Source organism: Nicotiana tomentosiformis, chromosome 6 (genome assembly GCF_000390325.3).
Source record: "Nicotiana tomentosiformis chromosome 6, ASM39032v3, whole genome shotgun sequence".
NCBI classification, from domain to species: Eukaryota; Viridiplantae; Streptophyta; class Magnoliopsida; order Solanales; family Solanaceae; genus Nicotiana; species Nicotiana tomentosiformis.
Window position 1 is genome coordinate 12,531,380 of NC_090817.1, and position 25,499 is coordinate 12,556,878.

General features: G+C 36.4%; 1 protein-coding gene across 1 annotated transcript; it reads left to right on the forward strand.

Moving 5' to 3' along the window:
* The first annotated feature begins 10,830 nt into the window (after positions 1-10,830).
* LOC104117890 (sm-like protein LSM1B) lies at positions 10,831-14,537 on the forward strand. Its single transcript, XM_009629020.4, has 5 exons — positions 10,831-11,116; positions 11,509-11,577; positions 11,687-11,802; positions 13,122-13,184; positions 14,287-14,537. The coding sequence occupies exons 1-5, from the start codon at positions 11,056-11,058 to the stop codon at positions 14,362-14,364; spliced, it is 387 nt and encodes a 128-aa protein (XP_009627315.1). The 5' UTR covers positions 10,831-11,055; the 3' UTR covers positions 14,365-14,537.
* The last annotated feature ends 10,962 nt before the right edge of the window (positions 14,538-25,499 follow it).

The window sequence follows — 25,499 nt, forward strand, 5'->3', positions numbered from 1 at the left end:
ATGAGATTTCCATCCTTTAATATCTTTATCTAACAATTCACAATATATTCATATATATCAATTAATATTAATTAATCAAAGAATATAATTTACACAAGTAAGGCATGCTTTGAGTCCTAAACTACCCGGACTTTAGCATTAATAGTAGCTACGCACGGACTCTCGTCATCTCGTGCGTACGTAGCCCCCACAATTTAGCAACAATTGTTTAATCTTAATCACCTATGAGGTAATTTCCCCCTCACATGATTAGACAAGAGACTTACCTCGTCTTGCTCCAATTTAATCCACTATAAGGCCTTTTCCACGATTATCCAACTCCGTCTGGCTCGAATCAAGCCAAAATAATTCGATACAATCACTAAATATTATAGGAATCAATTCTATAAGAAAATACTATATTTTAAAGAAAAGATCCCGAAATTAATTAAAATTTCGCTCGTAGGGCCCACATCTCGAAATTCGGTAAAAGTTATAAAATCCGACAACCCATTCAATTACGAGTCCAACGATACCAGTTTCACTCAAATCTGACTCCGAATCGATACCGAAATCTCAAAAATTCGTTTCTATGAGATTTCTAAAAATTTCCCAAATTTAAATCTCAAAACACTAATTTATGGTGAAAATAATGATATACTTGTATATATAGACCAAATCTGAGTTGGAATCACTTATCCCAAATGTCTTTCCTTGAAAATCTGTCAAAAGTCGCCTCTGTTCAAGCTCAAGTTTGTCAAAAATGGCAAATGTTGAATGCCACTGTTTTTATAACTTACAGATCTGTCCAGTTCGATCTTGGGAGCTCGATCTGTCCAGTTCGATCTTGGGAGCTCAATTTTGTCAAGGACCTCGATTTTGTCAGGGACCTCGATTTGTCAGGGACCTTGATTTTATCAGGGAGCTCGATTTTGTCAGGGAGCTCGATTTTGTCAAGGAGCTCGATTTTGTCAGGGAGCTCGATTTTGACAGGGAGCTCGATTTTGTCAGCATTTCCAGCAGAAAAATTGCAGCAGCTAAGTCCCACTTTTGATCCGTTAACCATCTGAAACTCACCCGAGGCCCTCGAGACCTCAACCCAAAATACCAACAAGTCCTAAAATATCATACAAACTTATTTGAAACCTCAAATCACATCAAACAACACTAAAATCACGAATCATGCTCAAATTCAAGCTTAATGAAACTTAGAATTTCCAACTTCTACATTCGATGTCGAAACCTATCAAATCAAGTCCGATTGACCTCAAATTTTGCACCCAAGTCATAAATGACATAACGGAGCTGTGAAAATTTTCAAACCTGGATTCCGACCGCGATATCAAAAAGTCAACTCATCAGTCAAACTTCCAAACTTAAATTCTTGTTTTTAGCCATTTCATGCCTAATTTAACTACGGACTTCCAAATAAAATTATGAACACGCTCCTAAGTCCAAAATCACCATACGGAGTTATTGGAATCATCAAAATTCTATTCCGGGGTTGTTTTTAGATAATTAGACATCCGGTCACTATTCGAACTTAAATATTTTAATTTTTCTTCAAAATTCCATATCTCGGACTAGGGACCTCGAAATTTGATTCCGGGCATACGCCCAAGTCCTAAATCACGATACGGACCTACCGGAACTGTTAAAACACTTATCTGAGTCCGACTACTCAAAATGTTGACCAAAGTCAACTCAATTGAGTTTTAAAGCTCTAATCCATATTTTAAATCCATTTTTCACATAAAGACTTTACATGAAATTTTACGGATTGCGTACGCAAGTCGAGGAATAATAAATAGTACTTTTTGAAGTCTTAGAATATATAATTAATTATTAAATTTAAAGATGACATTTTGGGTCATCACAATGCATAACGCCGCCACGTTACATTCCTTTTTTCTTTTGTTATTTCTTCTACTTTTGAACAAATGTACTCTAAGTTTTACCTCTTCCTGTTTTATAGGCCAACTTTATTGCTTCTGAAGGCCTCCAAAGGTTGGTTCGTGAGAAGGAAGAACTTACTTCTGAACGGGATCAATTTTTGGCGGAACGAGACTAGATTGTTCTCCGCCTCTTAGAACTGGAGACCAAGGCTACCAGGGCCGTTGTTTTGGAGGCCCGTTTGTAGCAGAGCAACAAGAAATGGTAGCCCTTAGCCAAGAAATTGGGCTGCTGAGGGTTAGATTTGATGAAGCCAAGGCTAAATGGGCAGAAGTCTAGAACGTCGTTCTTGCTGCAAACGATCGTGAGGCTGCCTCCGCTGAAAGAGTGATTAACTTAGAGGCAGCCTTAAACTCCAAAAGTGAAGATCTTGCTGTTGTGGAAGCGAAAGATGCCCAGTTGGAGGAGAAGTACATGAAAACTATCGAGCATAATAGGCTATATAGTTCAATTGTCCGTGAGCTCGATGTCAGTCTCAAATCTGCTAGGTCCGCCAGGAAAAACCTTTCCGCCAAAATTTCTCAACCCAAAGAAGAACTCAAGCATCGAGCGACTTCCCTCATTGTTGAAAAAACTTATTCCATGTATAGCATGAGGAGAAAAACCTTGGAAGAGGCCAAGACTAGTATCATTGACATTGATGCCTAATTTGCTAAGGTTGGAGAGCTTGAGTTGGCTGCAAAAAATGGACTCCCGGCGCAGTCTGACGCTCCAATTTCTTCTGATTCTGGTTCCGAGTTTTTGGAAATCGGAAGGTGATGATGACGAAGACCAAGCTGGGGAAAATGTTGAGCCATCGGTGGAACCAACTCCCGGGGATGTAGATACTTCTCTTCCTCCTGATTCCGGAGACGCTGCAGCTTAATTTTTTCTTTCTTTTTCTATTGTGTACCTTTATCACTCTGATGCGCCTTTGTAAATAAAAACATATTTTTTGCTCAAGTATCGTTTGAATCTTATTTTCATTTTGAATATTCATGCAAGTCTTTAAATTTCGTACTTGCTTACGTATTTTGCGCATGTTGTTCTGTTCGTGCTTTATTATGTATAATCTCGGATGTTTTTTCTTCAAAGCATTTTGGTTCCGAGAATTTTCCTTTTTACATGAGGGTTTCAATGAGTATTTGAGCAAGTTTTCTTTTTGCATCTTTTTGTATGCAGCTTCGGGTGTATTTTTCCCCGATGGTATTATGGATTCCGGGCATTGATTCTTCCCAAACCAACCCTTTAACATGAGGGTTTTAATAAGAGAGTGTACTCTTATGTTTACGGTGCTCTTGAAGAGGACGTCTCCTGTTCATTAAAGTACAAACATTTAAAGTACTTGTTTAACTTTCAAATAGTTAAATTGATCATCGTTTAGATAAGAAACAAGATAAAAATTGAAGGATTTCATTTATTTCCTTATATTTTCAAAAGTACATAAGCATTTTGCTATGCAGAAAAGAAATTGCCATGACTTGTGGCTATAAAGAAATTGCCATGACTTGTGGCTTATCTTGTACAATTTGTTTCTACGGGGATGGTTGTGCAGTCCTCGATCCCGATGATGTATTATGTTCTGGATTTTCGTTCCCCGGTTGTCGTGGCATTCAATGTTGCCGTATTCTCATATCATTCCCCCTCAGTGTTCGAATGCGAAGAATGCGAATTGGAACACTCGAAGTCTTATGTCTTCAAAGATTCCACCAATGAATTGCTAGGTAATCCTTCACTTGGCAACATATCTTATTTCCCATTAGGAACCCATGCTATCGAGCGAAAGAATACCTAACAGTCCTCTAGTGGTTTGTGCTCAGGAACGATCGAGTAACCCATGTTTGGTAGCAAACTTTACTTCCCGGTGGGAATTTGCTATCGAAGCAAAGTTTATTTAATTGTCCCTGAGTGGAAACTTGTTTGTTTGCCTTGTTATCAAAGCTCTTACCATTGTTGTCTTCGTAGTATGCTTTCCGTCGTTCACGGTCCGGACGCGCTCCTAGGTCCAAAATCAACAACGGAGCTAATAGAACCAACTGCAACACATACTTTCTGTCTGACTGTTGTTCGTCAGCAGTAATATCTTTTGAGGTGAGCCACGTTCCAGTTGCTGGGCAACTTGTCTCCGTTTTAGTTTTCCAACCCGTATGATCCTTTCCCAGTGATAGCTGAAACCCGATAAGGGCCTAACTTGCCTGCGTTGAGTTCCTGTGTATTTTGAGTTACCTTCCTCAAGACCAAGTCTCCTACTTTGAAATATCGGAGGTTGGCTCTTCGATTCTCTGTTTTTGGGCCGCCATTCTTACATGCGCCAAGTTCTTGCGTTCCTCGAGCAGATCCAAGTTGATTAGTATTGCTTCGTTGTTCGATCCTTCGCTCGCCTTGAAATACCTTAAGGTTGATTCCCCCACTTCCACCGGTATCAAAGCTTCTGCACCGTATACAAGGGGAAAAGGAGTCTCTCTCGTGCTTGACTTGGCCATTGTTTGGTAGGCCCATAGAACCTTAGGTAATTCTTCGGGCCAGTTGCCTTTTGCTGCTTCCAACCGTTTCTTGAGGTTTTGAATAATCACTTTTTTTGTTGACTCCACTTGACCATTTGCGCTCAGATGATAAGGTGAAGAGGTAATCCTCTTTATCTTCAAGTCTTTAAGTGAACTTTATAACTTTTGCGCCGATAAATTGCGGCTCATTGTCACATGCAATCTCTTTTGGTATCCCAAACCTGCAAATTATATTTTTCCACAGGAAGTCGACCACATCGCGTCCTCCGATATTCTGATAAGGACCTGCTTCTACCCATTTAGAAAAATAGTCAGTCAAAATTAAAAGAAACCTTACCTTTCCAGGAGCCGGCGACAGTGGTCCGACGATGTCCATCCCCCATTTCATGAATTGCAACGGGGACAGAACCGAATGTAGGAGTTCTGCCGGTTGATGTACTAGTGGTGCGTATCGTTGGCACTTATCACATTTTCATACGAACTCTTTGGCATCTTGTTCCATACGGGGCCATTAATATCCTGCCCGAACTAATTGCAGAACCAAAGAATTGTCACCCATGTGCTTGCCGCATATCCCTTCATGGACTTCTCTCATGACATAGTTAAATTCTGATGCTCCTAAGCACCGGGCCAACTAGCCTTGAAAGGATCTTTCGTAAAATTGGCCTTTCTTGAAGCTATAACGTTCAGCTTTGGCGCACAACGCTCTTGATGCTTTGGGGTCTTCGGGCAACTTTCCATGCTCGAGATAATTGATTATTTCATTTCTCCAGTCTCAGACCAAACTAGTCGAATTCACCTCATAGTAACCATTTGTGTCCAAGGCTGAGTTCATAAGGTGTACTACCATCCCTGATTCCGATCCTTGGATTTCTGTTGATGAGACCAAATTTGCCAATGCATCTGCCTCTGCATTATCTTCCATCGAGATATGAGTTATTGACCACTCATGGAATCGTGCCAATAGAGCATGAACCTTTACCACGTATTGTTGTTATTGTCATAGCCCCAAGAAAATCACTCGGAGCACTCCGGTCGAGACTCGGGACTTCAGAACCAACCCCGACAGGCACAACCATCATCGGTTCGGGAGCTCTAGCAACCTCGATGGCCTCCGCAGATCGGATTACCAAAGCCGAGGAGTTATCTTCTTATTCTTATTATCTCAGTCATTGGACCGAGTCAATCGAAAGGGCAATTGCTTTTCTCCTTACCCTCCGAGTTTTGGGCTTGGGGTCCTCAGACCAAGAGGAAACTCTTCACTTCTTACCCTTCCCCGGTTGCGGGACCAGGGACTTGTTTCCTTCTTCGCCGCTCGAAGGCCTCAAAGCGGCATCCCTAGTTACGCCTGTACAAGAGGAAATCGGTAACAAATAGAATGCAAAGAATACTTTGAAGGAAACAAGAAACAAACCTCACCATGGTTCCTGGCCTCCCATATACCTTTAGCCAAATCACGCCAAGCGCGTTCGGCATAAGAGGAAGTCGAGGCTAACTTCTGAACCCAATCCTCAAGGTGAGGCACCGCTTGTGGAATCCAAGGGGTAGCTGAATATCAGGGAAAGACATCATGAAAAAAAATCGAAAAAGGACACACAAAGCAAACAAGAATCACTTACGGTCAAAATTCCATTCTTCGGGGAACGACATCTTCTCTTTCGGAATAAGATCACTGGTCCTCACTCGAATATAACAACCCATCTAACCTCGATCCTTGTCTTCATCGATGCTCGACATTAAAGCCTTTGATGCCCGACGATGAAGTCTGATTAGTCCTCGGAAAATCTTAGGCCGGTACAATCGTATGAGGTGGTTCAGAGAAAAATCCAACCCCCAGCTTTGGTAGAGAAGAAGCGCAGTAAGATCACTATACGCCATAAAGAGGGATGAATTTGACCGAGGGTGACCTGATATCTTTTACAGAAGTCAATAATCACCGGGTCGACGGGTCCCAATGTGAAGGGATAAGTGTAAACACTTAAAAACCCCTCTATATGAGTGGTGACGTTCTCTTCAGGAGATGGGATCTGCAATACAACCTCGGGACCCAGTTGCAGTCTTTTCTGACGTCCTCGAGATGACCCTCCGTTATAGAGCACATGTACATCGACACGTGCTCGCATCGACCCGGAACAGATGAAGGATTCTCAACTTTAAAGTCAATCTTTAGAGTGCACGGGCCAAGAACATAGTCGTGAACGGACGGCTCCGTCGGCGCCTTATCATCGGACGGCCGCGAGGAAGAAGCTTTCTCCTTCTGAGGTACGATTTTTGAAGTTTTTACCATTGGTACGAGAGGAAAGAACGCAAAGGAAAGCGAAAATTTGACAACACCAAAACTCTGGTGTGGGCGGCTCTGAAGCAACGAAATAGAGAGGATAAACAAGAGAATTTGGAAGAAGAGAAGGCGCCAAAGTGGTAAAGGTTATATGGAAAGGCTATTTATAGACTAAGGCTTGACGGTTCAGTATCAGCGGTGGCCGACCACCGTCTGAGACGTATTAAATGCCTCGGTAAAATCGAGCCGATGGGACAGCTATCACATACGTCATGGTCGGCATCGATAAAAACGACATCATAAATTTGATCGAGCCGTAGGGAAATTATATCGTTTCTCACCACATCCTTTTCCGAGAAACGAGGGGACTATCTGTGTACGGTCAAAACCAATCCTCAGTCATAAAGACCGGTCGAGACGATGACGTTTCGATCAAAGGATATCTACATGATGAGCTCGGTCGAATTTCAAAGTAGGGACGTCGAGCTTCGAGCCAATAGACCGATCAACGACAAGACTCGGTATCATTATCGAGCCCATATCCAAATCGAACTACGAGACAATTTGTAGTTCATCGAAGATGCCTAGACCGACCAACACATGCCCCGAATATCGATGCCCCAAGGAAGAATCGAGCTCAAACCAAGATCGGGGGCTCGATCTAATACCGAGCTCGAGCCAGTATCAAGCTCGGAAACAGGAGTCGTCACAACCGCACCAAGGAAGAGAATCTTGGCGAGAACCGAGGAAGAGACAAATCATCATGGGTTCTCCACTATATGCATTATTTTATTATGTTGTTATAGATAAAGCAATGATCCTCTATTATAAAAGGGAGCATCCTTGTAAGCTAAACGAACACACTGCAATAAACACATCCTTTTCTCACATACATTGAGATTTCTTTGTGCTTGTTTCGTCTCAACTTATTCAATTTCCTTGTTCATCATCCCCATTTTCATAGTGAAAATATTAGTATTGTTATTTTTGTATCAAAAAAATTTACGTATCCTTAGAACCATACTTAAATTTAACGTTATCCGATTTTTCGGGTAAACACAGTGTGAAATTATGATTGAAGAGTTAAAGCGTCAGGATGAAGTCGAGGTTGCTACACTACCTCGGCATTGGTTTTAATTTGGTAACCTCACAGCGACGATTGAGAATATTCCTCCTGGAGCAATCGAGACAGAGGACGAAGCAGCAGAGATTATCGCAAAAGCAACGTCTAATTGTTGTGGAAAATTATGTGGTATATGTTGCTGTTGTGGTTGCTGTATTAGGACATGTTCAAAGATGAATCATCAGTGTGCAATTGCACTCTCACAATTGCTAGGTGCATTGGGATGTTTAGGTTGCTTTGCTTGTTTTGCAAATTTTGCTGCTGTGGAAGTGATAAGTGAGAAGAATTTACAAACCTTAACTTTACCACAAGATTTTGTTGTATGTTGTGTCAAATATGACAGATTATACAATTAGATGATAATGAACATTTTTCATGGGTTTTTTCTCCCCATATTTTTGTATCAATTGTATTACAATATATGTCAATAGGTACATATTTATTCTACTAAGCAAGTGTCAAGAATGTTGTCAATTGCTACCAACTTATTGTAAATAGGATATTTGTAATCGGGGAGAAGAAATACCAAGTCAAGACGGATTATAGCTTTTGACTGATTTTGGCTGCTCATGACATATTCATGCGTTTTTACTCAAACGTTACAAATGATATGCATGTGCATGAATCTTGTATATCGTTCTCTTTGTTACACGTTCCCTTTTTTTATGTGAAATCTTCGAGTCCAAAGGCTACCATCATAAAAAAGTACTTAGATTTTTTTTTTAAAAAAATTGGAAAGGGATTACAAGACGGGAAATTGAATTCAAGATTTTTCACTGAATATTTGAAACTTTCTTGTTTTGGACCAACAATTTTCGAGGATCTTAATCATGTTCATTCTGGTGTTGCAGTCATTGTACTAAAGATATGATAGACCTGTTCAATAGGTACAATTTTTAGACAATCAATCCGTGAAGCTACGAATTTCGTTAAGGATGTTCCAAATTAATATATGTATAAAAAGTACAATTTATTCGATATATATAAGTATAATTTTTCGGCGAATGGTGTTCAAGTGGTCATATGAGTCATCACCGCACTTCAAACGCTGAATTCATCAATCATTATCATATATCTGTAAATTCAAATTCTTTCTAAAAATTTCTCAGTTGGGCAAAATTCAAGAAATGCACTAGAATTTTTTGTGAAACAGGAGAAGAAATTATAATGCGTGGAATCAAACATTTACTAACAATATAAAAGTTTAGGTAGTAAACCAATTTGACTACTAAGATTTTCCGTTCTAGCACAACCTAATGCACAGTCTGCTAGCTCAATATACAAGACATTTAGATATAGTTAAAGCTGAAGGAAAGTTAATCTATCATACAATAATGGAGAATCAAATTATCGACAATCGAAAGAGTTGTGGGACAGACGAAGCGTCACATTATTTTGTGATGTCCTTTTTATCAACTTAATCATAATCATTAAAGCAATGAATCGTTGATTAAATTAAAGATAACTTAGATTTTAAAAGCATAAACAGACAATCATTTCAAAAGCTTAAGGGATTAAAGCAACAGATGTCATATCAGAAGAAGCGTTGGAAGCAAAAGAACCTTTTCTCAATCAATCATTCACAATATATACTTGTAGTAAATCATATTAATGCATGGCTTCAAGCAACCATTTTCCTTTTTGTTTTCTCACACTAGACGACGGGATTAATATCCACTTTGGAGTTTGATTAATCCGGATTCATGTCGAAAAGTATCACTTTAATTTGAGGATAAAGCGCTACCAACAAAAAATTACTTCATTCTTAAAGCTTGAAAAAAAATTCCAACAGATAAAGTCTAGCTCTATTAAATTGCATGATTATATTAAGCAAAGGATAATGCTTTTTTCGAATAATTTTCATGATTGAATACAAATTAAAATCAGCTGTGATGCAAGTAATACATGTAAAGTTGCTATTTGGTGAGCATATTCGATTATGATAATCAAAGAAAATGTTAACGTATAGGACTTGAACATTCCACATAATTATGATCATCTTTGATAATAATTTTTCATCGGACATTATCAAAGGAATTAGCTATAGATCATAGTTCACCATAATAAATCATGCATATACGTGCAGTTTCAGCCCAACCTATCAGCAAAGTGAAGCAAGTTAGACAGGAAAATTAAGTTAAGCTTGACTTTTAAATTATAAAATTTTGTCTAAGAAATAACTTTTAATAAAAAATTATTTTTAAGATTAGTTATTTATTTTTTATATATATTTAAGTTTTAAGAGTTATTTATTTAATAAAATTAGATTGAAAAAGAGTCAAATAGGCCATACATGCGGCGGTCTCAGTTTAATTTTGGAAAATAAAATGTGCAGACAATTTTGAACCCGTGAATAACATATCACTGTGAAGTGTGAATGATCTAGATCACTAAACTGTCTCACTCAATTATGTTAAGGGTGTTCAAAATATAATATATAGTCATATAAAATAGTATTTAACTTATATAACCAGTATAATTTTTCAGGAAAAAAAGGTGGTTTTGGCCACCCTCGGTATAGTGGGGCTACGCCACTGGCTTGCAATTATTGGAACAAGAAAGTCTACTAAACTAAACTGACTAAAATCTATGTCTTGATTTTACTTTGTCTATAAGTAAAGCGTCATGATTTGTGCAGTGATAGTGTATAGCCTTTTTACAACCTCAGTTATAATTAACCTACAATAATAAATAATTCCTCATCTCAAGCACGGTGTGGTTAACTTATTAAAAATTATTTACACGGTTAATATATATAACTTAAATTCATAAGTAAAATACTAGTGCTCTATGTAATGTAGGATCCTACAAGGATTTAGTGTTAGGCAAATGTCAAAGAGAGAATCATGGAAAATTGGGAATGAGGAGAAAAAGATGGTCTCCCTTTTTCTGCAAAGCCACCGTCCAAAAAGGTTCACCAAACACTTACACCACTTAAAAAAAAACCAACTAAATCTTATCTTAAAGTAAATGGCTTTTTTCTCTAATAAATATACAGTATACATAGTTTATAATAATGTCATTTCCAGGTACTCCAGAATTCTCATCTTACTTACTTTCCTGATGCCACTTTTGTGCATCTTATAGATCTCTCTTCTTTACATATTAATCGCTATGGCATGAACTAATTTTTTCGCTTTGAACTGCAATAAAAAAAAACAGCGCTAACGAGCAAGATAACGGTGAATTTGAATGGTTTCTGAGTTGGAAGTGAAGAAGATTCCTTTAGACAATTAAGCATGTCTTGGTCAGACGCAGATCACACCTTATTCTCTTCAAGCCTTGCAAGCTATCTTGATAGTATGAAACCTTTTTCATTCTCTTCTTATCCTTCTCTGTAGTTTATCATATACTATGTGTCTGTTAATAGTGTTCGATTATCGTTGAATTGTAACATAAGTTCAAGGAGGCATATTATTGTATCGAGTTTAACTTTTATATATTGTTACTATCAGATTATGATCTAAAAGATAAGTAACTTATACAAGTAATCATCCATATACAAAAAAAAGTGAAATTAGTACCAAAAAAATAAGACAGTTACATGTTATATGATGTTAAACTGTATGATAGTGTAAATACATTTTATATGTCGCAAGTGTATATAATTTAAATGATATTGCATTATAGGTTGTGATGCATATATACTGGCTTTTCATGATTTTTATACAAGTGAATCGCCGTTTTGATAGGAAAAATTCTTATATTACTGCGAGATGGCAGAAAAATCTTGGGGACTTTTCGTTCTTTCGACCAATATGGTAAAGTTTATGTTTTATTGAGATTAACTATTTCTTGCTATGTATTTCTATTGTATTATTTATGGCTCGTCCACTAAGTTTTTTGACATTTTGTCCTTTTAATGTTTAGCAAATATAGTATTGGAAGGTACCTCTGAACGAGTAATGGTTGGAAATCTCTATTGCGACATACCTTTGGGTCTCTATGTTATTCGTGGGGAGAATGTTGTGCTGATCGGAGAACGGGTAATAGTTAATACACTGACAGTGTAAAGAATTTTTACACGACTCATCACGTACAAAAATACTATCATATACTAACATATATGATTTGGTAATTTGCAAGTTATGTAATGTCTTTTTATATTGTCGATGTATATAATTAGTGTACTTGTGTCTTGAGGTGGAGTAGTCGATCGCTTCATCAGCCTCTTATGTCTGTATATCGAGTACCATAACAAAGGCAGATTAACACAACGAGTTCAATCGTACCTACTAATTTTTTACTTGATATATATGGATTTTAAAGAAAAAACATACATCTATATTAAATCTGCTCTAATTGTTAGAAAAAAGTAGTGAGTGGCAGTGATACTCATGCATTACAACAACAATAACATACTCAGTATATTCTTATAAGTGGGGTCTGGAGTGGTATTGTGTATGGAGAGACCTTACTCCTACCTTGTGAAGGTAGAGAGGTTGTTTCCGACCGACCCTCGGCTTGGGGCGGCCTGACCCTGAAGCAAGTGAACCACTTGCTTTAGGCCCCAAAAATTTAAGGGCCCCAAAATTATTATTTCTCTATATATAGTAGTATATTATTTATATAATTATCTCTTATTATTGATAAATTTATTTCTTTATTGTTATTAATTTTTAATAACTCGATTTATTCCTCTAATTAATATAACTAAAATAGTTATCTGTCAATCTTATTTTACTTTTTTACTTAATTATATTTCTCTATTCATTAGTTGGTCACGTAACTATATCTAATAATCTAACTTATTATTTATTTTCCTTACATAAATTATACTCTCTTCGTCCCAATTTATATGAAAGTGTTTGACTAGACATAGAGTTTATGAAATAAAGGAAGGCTTTTGAAACTTGTAATCTTAAATAAATCATAAAAATTTGTGGGCTTGAAATCATCTCATTAATGTCTAAAAAGAAAAATCTAAAGTTGAATTGTTACCAAATATAGAAAGGGACTTACTAAAAAAAAGGAGTCACTTAAATTGGGACGGAGGAAGTATATTTTCTGGGTTCTCCCATTTCAGTTGTGATGCAATCAACGTTAAATTCATTTAATTTTCTGTACTTTATAAAATTAAATTCTTATTTTTTTTAATTCCACATCCTCACTTGTCTAATTTTTTAAAAAATGATGTTCATTAAATTATATATATATATATATATATATATATATTAAGGCCTGCTTTACTTTAGGCCTCGGATGATGGTGGAGCTGCCCTCGGTTCAAGTGACAATCATGCATTATTTTATAATGTCTCATATATGTTTTTAAGTCTTGTTAATGGTTAGTAGTGATGGTGTAGGAGTCTGCCGAGGAGGAGCTTTCGCCACACATGACATGTGTGTCTGCTGCAGAAATCAAAAGGGTATGACGTCTCAACACATAGATTAACTATATATAGCAAGCAGCATGCATGTATTTTTCTTGCCTAATTGCCTAATCCGGTGATTTTTATGTGTTGCTCCTTTATTTTATTTTATTTGACGATGTTTGACTAGGTACAAAGTTTAAGAAAGAAAGAATTTTGATCGTAAATACAACAACAACAACAACAACAAAAAAAAAACAGTGCAATCTCACACGTGAGGTCTGGGGAGGGTAATGTGTATGCAGACATTTACCCTACCTTATGAAGGAAGAGAGATTGTTTCCGATAGATCTCGGCTCAAGAACAGTGAAAAGGATACAATAAACAAACAGTGGCAATGGCAAGGAAATAAGATAACAGAAACAAATAGGAGAAGTGCGAAAATTACTGGCGATAATGCCACATGGTCTAACAACAAGGAACTCGGAATAGAAAAACACAAGACTAGTACTAATACTATACTAGTACGACCAGAAGAAACTCTTGACTACCTGTCAACCCTAATCCTCGACCTCCACATCTCCCTATCGAGGGTCATGTCCTCGGTAAGCTGAAGTAGTGCCATGTCCTGCCTAATCACCTCTCCCCAGTACTTCCTAGGCTTCCCTATGTCTCTCCTCTGTCCCGCCATGGTCAACCTCTCACATCTCCTCACCGGGGCATCGGTATCTCTCCTATTCACATGCCCGAACCATCTCAATTTTGATTCCCGCAACTTGTTTTTCACATGGGCCACACCCACCTTATCCCTAATAATTTCATTCATAATCCGGTCTTTCCTGGTATGCCCACATATCCATCTCAACATCCTCATCCCTGCTACTTTCATCTTCTGGACATGAGAATTTATGGCCATAAAAGTAATATGCCATTAAAATAGAATATATAAACCGAAAAATTTAAGTTAAATTATTTATAATAGAGGGTTTATTCATTCTAAAATAGAATGGAAAAGAGTGCAAAATAAAATAGAATATATAAACGGAATATTTCTTTATACAGCTAGTTGTGTAGTAGCCGGCTCCTCTTATGAACTTAGTTTCATAGCATTTTGTAGTCTTTACCTTCTGTTAAAATTTTATATTTTTGTCATGATCAGGCTCAAAAGGCAGAGAAGGATGCAGCAGAACTTAAGGGTTCCATGAGAAAGAGAATGGAGTTTCTTGACTTTGACTAGTGTGTATTATTAATGGTTGTTTCCCTCTCTTCTTGGCCTTTGATGAAGATGAACATTATATTGGCGTTGTTAGAGTACAGAGAATAATAAGGGAAATTAATGTGTGTTGAGTGAAAGAATTCTTTATACAGCTCGTGTATATATACAAAAGCAAATCTATTTCTAACCAACTATGACACTTGCCCTTATTTTACTAGCTTCCTAATAACCAACTATGGATAAGTATAAAATAAGCTAAACTATTTACAACTGAAAATTCTATATACAACATCTGATATGTTCTAAGCAGGCCCAAGAGAAAGCTGAGCCCAAAGTGTTGAATGCTTTAGGCCCAAGTGATCATAAAACGGGTGCAGCCCAATAGATCAAAGATAAAGACCAAAATCTTAGGTGTTCAGACAAAAGCTAAACCCTTCGATATATCCGATATTTTGGTCTTCTTAGTGTTGTCTTCCTCAATCTTTTCTCCTCTATGAAACATCATTACCATCTGATAAATTTCAAGACCTAATCCTAACATCCCTCCTCAAGTTGGAGGGAGGTGAAGCAACCCCCAACTTGCCCAAAATCGATCGATGAACAGGGCCCAAAAGGGGTTTGGTGAAGACATCGGAGATCTGTGAAATTGAAGGCACAAATGAGAGAGATATAAGACCGGCGAGGTACTGCTGCCTAAAAAAGTGACAATCAAGATCAACGTGTTTAGTGCGTTCGTGAAACACGGGGTTTTTGGCAATATAGATTGTCGTTTGACTATCGGAATGAAGAGGCACCAGAATAAAGGGGTAAATGGACAGATCGGCGAGCAAACGAAGAAGCCAAGTCAGTTCTGCCACAACTCTACTCATTGAACGGTATTCTGCCTCAGCAGAAGACAAAGACACCAAAGACTATTTCTTTGATTTCCACGATATCAGAGAAGAACCAAGAGTGATGTAATAACCACTGATGGAGCGGTGTGTGTCTGGGCATCTACCCCAATCGGAGTCACAAAAAGCAAGCAAATTGAGGGAAGAGCTAGAGGACAATAGAATGCCCAAACCCGGATCCACTAGAAGATAACGCATGCAATGTAAAGCAATACCAAAATGAGGTCAACGAGGAGATTGCATGAACTGGCTGAGGTGTTGGACGGCGAAAGACAAATCTGGCCGTGTGTGAGTTAGGTAACTGAGCTTACCTAAGAGCCTACGGTAACTGGTGGGATCAGACAAAGGTTCCCCTTCATTGATGTGCAGGCGAACACAAGGAGAAAGAGGAGAAGGCAGGCGTTGAATCCACTTCAGAGAGGAGTTCTAAGGTAAACTTCCGTTGAGTTAAAATTATGCCCTGAGGTTCCCTGATTATCTTTATCCCCAAAAAATAGTGAGTCTGAGTCCTTGATTTTGAATTCAGTATCAAGAAAATCTTTAATTGAACTAATCTCTTCAGGATCATCACCCGTTAATAAAATATCATATACATACACAGCTATAACTGTGATTTTGCCTGCCAATTTCTTGAAGAAGAATGAATAGTCATTGAGAGAGAGTGTGAATAGCCTTTAAAATTGAGGGCTGCAGTGAGCCTGGCATACCACTTCCTAAAGGCTTGCCGCAATCCATATAGGGATTTTCTGTGTTTGCAAACATGATTGGGAATGGGAGGAGTAAGGCCAGCAGGAAACCTCATGTAAACTTCCTCCTGTAAATCACCATGGAGGAAAGCATTGTTTACATCCAATTGTGAAACAACCCATTGTTCCTTAATGGCTACAACTAGCAAACATCTGATGGTTGTCATTTTAACAACTTGAGAATAGGTCTCAATAAAATTAATTCCTTCCTTCTGTATGTCACCCCTATTAACCAATCGAGCCTTGAACCTTTCAACTGTATAATCTTATTTGTATTTGACCTTATAAACCTACTTGCAAGGAAGAACCCTCTTATCCTTAGGTAGTTCTACAACTTCCCAAGTTTTGTTGGCTTCCAAAGCTGCAAACTCTTTGTTCATAGCTTTCTGCCATGCCGGATGAAGGGAAGCTTGGGAATATGTAGTAGGTTCACAAATATATGAGATGGAACTTCAAAAGGGACTGATTATCAGGAGATAGAGTAGAGAAAGATAGAACAGTAGGAGAAATAGTGGAAGCAAAACAACTAGGTGTGAGGTCAGTCAAGACTACAGAGATGCAAATGTAATCACTCAGATAAGCGGGCAAGTGATGGTCCCTGGTGGACCTTCTAAGTACAGGCTGAGGAGTTAGAGGTGTTGGAGAGGGAAACATAGGAGGATTGACCTGAGTAGGAAGAGGTGAAATAGAGGTGGAAAGAGGAGATTTGGAGATGTAGGATAGGAGGATATTGATGAAGGTGATGGAGTTCTAGGTTGTGGTGAAGAACAAGAAAGAGGGGAAGGAGAGGAAGAGGAGTGTGTGGAAGGAGTGTGTTCTGAAAAAGAAGAATACATAGGGGAAGGAAGTGGATTGTGTGGTTGGGACAAAAGGAAAGATAGTTTCATGAAAGATTACCTCTCTAGAAACAAAAACCTTGAGAGTTTGAAGATTGAGTAACTTGTACCCCTTTTTCCCACTAGGATAACCTAAAAAGACACATTTCACTGATCGGGGATCTAATTGGTTCTGTGTACAGGGAGTGTGGAGGCATAACACAAACAACCAAATACCCTTAAATTATTATAGCTAGGTGGCTAACCAAACAATAGTTCATAGGGTATTTTTATTTTGAGTGCTTTGGATAGAAATCTATTAATCAGAAAGGTTGTTGTCAATAAGCAATAACCCCAAAACTGAATAGGAAGATTGGATTGGTAGAGTAGTGCCTTGCAAGTTTCAAGTAAGTGTATGTGTTTCCTCTCAACAACACTATATTGTTTAGGAGAAGGAAACACAAGTTGTTTGATGTAAAATCCCCTGTGAAACAAGAAACTGTGAGGTGGTTTGACTGGATCATAATTCAAAAGCATTATCTGATCTCATAGACTTGACTTTGATGTTAAACTATCTTTCAGTCATAGCAAAATTTTGTTTAAGAATTGTGAAATCATTGGTCTTAGAACTGAGAAGAAATACCCATGTTCCTCTACTATAATCATCAACACTGGTGAGGAAGTATTTGTAACCATCATAGGTTTGTATGTTATAAGGTCCCAAGTGTCAACATGAATGAGGTCAAAAATCCGCTTAGTGGTAATTGAACTAGAGGGAAAAGGTAATTTAACTTGTCTGGCTTTAGAATAAATATCACAAGGTTGAATATTAGAAGGAGAAGAAGAATAAGAGATAGATGAAATACATTTCATATTAGAAAAAGGCATGTGTCCCAATCTATTGTGCCATAAGCTTACATCCTTAGAAGTAGTTGCTAAACATAAACTAGAATCATAAACTGGTGTATAAGCACTTTGATTACAAGCAAAATGGCTAAGAACCTTGATTAAATTGGAAACTACTACTTTAGGCTTGACTTCACTAGACTTTTCTTGGTTTGAGATAACAGATTTGAACAGGTAGATCCCCTTGCTGACTCTACCAAGCACCACTGGCCTCTTCGGTGAAGGGGCCTGCAAAATAGCACCAAAAGAGGAGAAAAATTAGAAGTGAGTGGAATTGCAAACACAATTTATGAACTGATAATATATTATAGTTGAAACTTGGGACAAACAGGACATGATGAAGTGTAAAATCGGGTAAAATGGTCACACAACCTGACTGGTAAACCAGGACTCTCAAGCAGAATTAGGTAAAGTAACATAGACTGGTTTTGGAAGCACCTTAATATTGAATAAGAGTTTAAGGTCTGAAGTCATGTGTTCTAAGGTACCGGAATCTAAGATCCAAGAAATAGATTGTAAACACACACTGATGTAAGTTTTGGCAGAAGGAAAGAAAGGTGATATACCAGCACAATTGGCAGTAGCAATGTCCTCAACAGACTGCTCACTCTGAGTGCCAACTTTGACATGTTGAAGCAGCTAATAAAGGCTGTGGAATTGATCTTTAGTCATTGGCTGATCCCCTACACTATTAGTTTTTGAATCTGCAGCATCCAAAGAGAGAGCAGCATTGCTCTTAGCCCCGTTAAACCTTTTAGACTTGGTAAACTTAAAATCTGCAGGAAACCCAATTAGCCTATAACAATTCTCAATTGTATGATTTTGCTTCTTGTAATAATTGCAAAATTGACCTCCTTTCTTTGGTGCAGTATTTTCTTTCTTATCAGAGGTGTACCTCTGTCCAGCATAGGGCTGTTGAGCTGCAACAAAAGCACTTTTAGCAAGGTGATGGGAGATCTGTACCTCTCTTTATTTTTCATCTCTTATGAGCAAAGAGTAGGCATGGTTGACTGATGGTAGTGGTGACAACATAAGAAAATTGCTCCTAGCAGCTGAATAAGCATCATTCAGTCCTATGAAGAACTGAATTAGCCTCACATCTTGCTGTGACTTGATATTTTTTATCTTGCCACCACAAGTACAAGGACAGGTACAGTGTTGAGTAACAGCCAAGCTATCCAGTTCATCCCATAGCATTTTCAGCTTGGTGTAGTAACCGGCTCTATCCAGATTACCTTGTATTGATTCACTCATCTCCTTTTGTAGGTGATAGAGCTGAGGTCCATTACTTTTCCCAAACCTCTATTCTAGTTCATTCCAGATATCCTTGGTTGTTTTAGAGTAGAGAACACTCTCTGCTATCTCTTTAGACAGAGAGTTTAACAGCCAGGAAATGATCATGTCATTGCAACGAGCCCAAGACTTGAAAGTATCATAAGAGATCTTGGGTTGAATGAGGGTTCCATCTATGAAACCAACTTTGTTTTTAGTAGACAAAGCAATCAGAATCTCTCTTCTCTAACCTTCATACCCCTTTCCATTAAACACTGTGTTGCCAAGGGGCATACCAGGGGAATCAGAAAGGTGGAAATAAAGAGGGTGAGATGAATCAAGGAGGGTAGTCCCAGCTGCAAAAGCAGCAACATTGGTGATCTGTGGGGTGTTGGTTCCTATTGCAGATGTAGGACTGTTTTCAACTTCGTCTCCCTTGAAGAAGATCGAAAAAACAAATAGAGAAGGAAGCAAAAAATAATTGAAGAGAAAGAGAGAGAGAGAGAGAGACCGTCCCCTTAGAGCTCTGATACCACGTTAGAGTACAGAGAATACTAAGGGAATTTACTATGTATTGAGTGAAAGAATTCTTTGTACAGATCGTGTATATATGCAAAAGCAATGGAATCTATTTCTAACTAACTATGACACCTATCCTTATTTTACTAGCTTTCTAATAACCAACTATGGATAAGTATAAAATAAGCTAAACTATTTACAGCTAAAAATCTATATACAACATCTTATATGTTCTAGCAGGCCCAAGAGAAAGATGAGCCCAAAATGTTGAATGTTTTGGGCCCAGGTGATCATAAAACGGGTGCAGCCCAATAGATCAAAGATAAAGACCAAAAGCTTAGGTGTTCAAATAAAAGTTAACCCTTCAATATGTCCGATATTTTGGTCTTCTTAGTGTCGTCTTCCTCAATCTTTTCTCTTCTTTATGAAACACCATAACCATCTTATAAATTTGAAGACCTAATCCTAACAGGCGTTCTCTTCCAACTGCGTATTCTAACTCAGGACAAACTAGCTTTAGATGGCAAAGTGAAAAGTAAAATTGATCTGCACATCCCTCTATTCCAATTAAAAATATTTTTCCTTCATCTATGAGATCGGAGTGGCAGCTTAATAGTTGGTTCATTTAAAGTTTATTTATTAATTTACTGAATATAGTGTAATTTTTTGGTATATAAGTATTTATTAACCCATTGTCTATTAGGAATCAGATCAATTTGAATATGAGAAATTCGATTCCGGTATATACATTTTGCTTGGGGCGGATCGAATATAGTTAAGGATATGAATCCAATAATTTTGGCCCGGATCCTATATATGTATTAAAAAATTCACTTATTAAATACAATAAATAGTGAAGTTTAGAAATGAAACTCATAATATTTAAATCCTGAGACAAACTCTTGATTTTGCAAGGGCAGAAACGTTTGGTCCTCTATTGTACAATGGTGGAAAGATGACGATACAACGTACATTGAAGATAAAAAATGAGATCACAATCAATGTATATAAATTAGACCTGTTAAATGGGTCAACCCGACCCGAATCCGAACACGTTGACTCTTGGCTCGTGGGTCTTTAATCGGGCCGGTCTGGTTTACTTTCTTATAGGGGCCGACCCGGATTTGACCTATTAATCAAAACATGTTGACCCGACCCGGACCCATAAGTCGTAACCCCTTAACTCCGGCCCTAATGGGCCGAATCCAATTTAATTTAAAAAAATTAAAATAAAAAATTTAAACTTTATACATATATACGAACTTGAAATTACTATATGTTCTTGAAGCCAATGAGAATAAAAATAAAAGAAAAGCCATATTGTATTAACATTAAAACTTGAGAAACATATGGAATTCGACTATTTCTATAACTAATAGTCTAAAACATATGGAGTTTGACTATTTCGGCAAGACGCCTCATAGTGCAGTCTGGTACTATATTCATTCTTCAGTGTTTGGATTTAATTTTTTACTTGTCTAAATATATATATATATATATATATATATATATGTGTGTGTGTGTGTGTGTGTGTGTGTGTGTGTGTGTGAGAGAGAGAGAGAGAGAGAGAGAGCTGGTTCGCGCCGGTTGACCCGTGGGTTAGCTACTGGTTCGGGTCCGGTCTGGTTTAGTGGGTCAAAATATTATAGTCCGGTCCATGCCCCTTAAATTAATGGGTTGGTCCGATTAGGGTTTCGTGGGTCATGGGCAGGTTCAAGGGTCAATTTTAATAGGTTATGTGGGCCGGTTTTGTGGGTCGACTCGGCCCATTTGACAGGTCTAATATAAATTAAATTTTTGGGGAACTTTCGGTGTACTTGTTTGTGAATTCTTTTACAAAGTTGTGTTGGATGACACCCCGGTAGAAGGATGTTTCCACCCAGGACGGCTCTAACCTTATCACAAGTAAGGCTAGTGCCTTAGGCCCCCAAATTTGGAGGCTCCATTTTTAGAAATAATAGGTTCACAGGTATTTAAAAAAATATTTAGAACTTTTAGTATAAAATTAGATTTTTCCTATAACAATTGTCTCTAAGAAAAGATGTTGTATAAAATTATACTCCATTGATAATACCTAAGATCAACAATATCTCAAGAAAGATTAATTGGGTTGGATATATTATCTATATTATTATAAAAGCGTGAATACAATGGTGGTTTACAAAAATAATCTTATAATATTAAGCATAATAACTCAAAATAAAAGGATATAACTGGAATTCTATATGTTAGCCTTGCAATCCTATTAGCTTTAGGACATACATGAATACTACATATTAGTATGTAAACCTAATACCTCTGGGAACATGTTAGGCTTCCTATTAGTATAATTACTTCCGAAACAGAGACATACATGAAATCCTATTACTTTTAGAATATACTTAAAAAATTCCTATTACTAATTTAATTTGATAACGAATTATATAGATAAAATTTTGTCTATAGATAATAACGATTTTAGTTGTATATTAAATAGATAGAATTTTTTCTATAGACGATATCGATTTTATAATAATATAGATAAAAATTTGTCTGTTGAATTCTTTCTTATTAAAAATATGTAGAAGATTTAATAAAATCAATTTCATAAGACTTCTCCTTATTGTCAATACATTACCACTCCATGATGTCCAATACCAAGAAAATATAAAAGCAATATTAAATGGATTGCATAAAGTATTAAAATTGAGGGGGGGGAAATTCCCCCGGTAATATATTTTTATTATCAATTTTCGTGTAATATTAAAAAATATACCTAATTATTTTAAAAAATAACTAAGAAAATATTTAAGAATATAAATGTGCGAGAAAGAGAAGAAAAAAATAATTGGTAAGAGTCACTATCACTAATGATTCTGCAAACATAAGGACCTAAAAAAGGAATGTTAGATCTATCTTTTTACTCTTTGAAAATAAAACTTATGGTGGATAAATAATTACGATTAAATATTCAAAACATGAGATGAACTAATATTAAGAATCTGAATCAATATAAAATAAATTATTTTTTATGTTAAGACCAAATAATTAAATCTTTCAATTAATTATTTAGCAAGAGAATCCAATTTAATAATTTTTCAAATTTATCATACGAGTAAAATTATTTTTTAAGTTAAAAAAAACTCTTAGGGTATATAAATTTATTTCATAAAAGGAGCGTTAGAGAATAAAAAAAATTAGAGCCAAAAGTCAAAAAGGTTAGTATAGTATTAAAAATCGAAAGGCCATTTAAGTGTCTGAGGAAGCACAATCAAAACTAAATCCTGAACACGAACAAGCTTTCAAGACTATATTATAAAGAATCGACTATGGTATAGCTAGATTATCCTTTGTATATGCCTCCATCGGAATCGCAATAATAATTATATGATATGCATTACTTGTAAATGTCAGATCAAGAGGCATGATACTGTTAGCAATAACAAGTGGTGTACCAGCAACAATTTTATTATGAGGTCGTACAACTCACTTTAAATTTGATATACCTCTTCAAACAACTGAAATAACCATCATAAATATATCAAAGTGGAGCAGTGGTGCTAAACTTATAAGGCGAGCAAAATTAATAATATGGGATGAACCGCTTATGGCTAAGCGTCAAATGATCGAAACAATTGACCGGAGTTTTAAATATACATTGGATATCAATGAATCGTTTGGTGAAAAGTAATGGTTTGGGATGTGATTTTTGTTAAGTACTACCAATAGTTCCAAAATCGATGAAAGCATAGACAGTAAGAGCTAGCTTGCCAAAATTATACTTATGATCTCAAATAGAAAAGATTCAACTGACAAGAAATATAAAAGTAAGAACAGATCTAGCATTCAGTGACTTATTACTTCGTATCGGAAAAGAAAAAGAGCATCCAGTAAAAGATGATTTGGTTCTTCGAGAACACTTGGTTATCAATTCCGATAGTAATAGTAGTGCATTTAATAAGGGAAATATTTTCATCATTAAATTAAAATATAATTTGTGCAAATTACATGATAGAAACTAAAGAGTTATCTTAGCTAGCAGAAATGAATATGTTGATCAACTGAATAAAAGGTTGATTGCTAAGTTTTATGGTGATCAAAACAAAATAACTTTTCAGTTTTTGACTTAGCAGAAGATGATACCAGCAATTACTACCAAGAAGAATACTTAAATACTTTAATACCAAATGGTCTTCCACCACACAAGTTTATTGTTAAGTTCATTATTTCTTAGGTATGTTAGTATCACTGTATATGTAATAGACTAAGTTAAAATTGATTTTTTATTGCATATAGATTGATTTTGAAGAAAAAATATGCTCGACATGCTACTAAAAAACTTAGATCCACCAAATAACTTATATAATAGCACACAAATGACATAGAAGTTTCGACAATAACGTCATACATGCAGAAATTACGATACTAGTCAATGTACTTTTAAGTATGTATTTATCCTCGAATTTAACTTTCGTTTCCCGAAACTAAAAGATATCCTTTTAAATTTGTGTGAAAATAATTTTCAGTATGTTTATGTTTTGCAATTATAAATAACGCACAAGGACAAACATCCTAAATATTGAACTATGTTTACTGCAATATATTTTCTTGCACAAACAACTATATGTTGCAAGAGGGATATCAATATCGACAACAAGAGTTTTGATTATGGCAGAGCAACCAAAACATAAGAAGAAAATATACACAAAAACCATTGTCCACAAAGAAATGTTCGGTAAGTTACCATCATATTAAATACTTTTAAACTATAATACATAATTATCTAACTAACATGTCTAAATTGACCACTTGTGTAAGTTCTGATGATATCCTTTCATTTTGAATTCACGTATTATGCTAATGTAATAATATTTTCGGCATTTAGATAATTATTGTATTATTATACATAAAATTTCTCTCATTAATTAAATTTTATTATTCTTTCATATAAATAAATATTTAAATCATCACGTATCATTACTAACATGCAACGCACGTTCATAGATATTAGTCAATTGAAAAGGAATTATTAATAACTTTGCATCTCAAAAATCTAGAAAAATAGATTTCAAATAAAAATATATATCATAACTTTCTTTTAAAGAGTTAGACATCGCATTAAACTTTGATTTTAGACTACACATATGCTTGAGACGCCCCTATTTCCACCATTGATTAGCACTATAAACTAGAATATTATAAAATGACAGAGATGATATACTAGCTTACGTCCATCTTAAAAATGTCGCTTAATTAAGATAACTAATTGGTAAGATATATGTCGAATTAATTCTAGTATTATTTGCTCTTTGCTTCTCTTCATTGTAATAAATGCAAAAACAAAACAAAAAAGGTGGGGGTCTCTAGTGGTTGACTAAAGGCAAAAGGTTGAATTTCCACACTCTGGTCTTAGGTACTAGCTAGTAACAACTTGGTTAAGGGGATTAACAAAACTATTTCGAAACTTGAATAGGAAACACTTTATAGATTCGATAATTTAATGTTTCTCAAAATAGTGATAATCCTCAAGGCAACGTGCGTGGAACTAATAGAAAACCATGTTTAGTACAACGTCCAAATTTTACTGGATATTATTAAAATAAAATTAAAAAATACGAAGTATATCTTTTCTTTACATCTAAAGCATTTTATTGATCTAACTATTAATAGAGGGTAAAGTTTAACGGTAAATTTAGACCTTTTCCCTTTATTTTTCCTTTCTCACACAATCCTTATTTATTTATCGTTGATCGTCGAAATATGCCTTGCTTCTTCCTACTTCAATTGTGGGCTTTTTTTTTTAGCGGGGGAGTGGTTCAATTTTTTTTCCAGCCCAGCGCACTAAATTCCTACTATGCACGGGGTCCAGGGAAAGGCCGAACCATAGGGGTCTATTGTACGCAGTCTTACCCTGTATTTCTGCAAGAGGCTGTTTCCACGGCTCGAACCCGTGACCTCTTGGTCACATGACAACAACTTTACCAGTTACGCCAAAGCCCCTTACCCGTTAACAATGCTGAAAAAGGAAA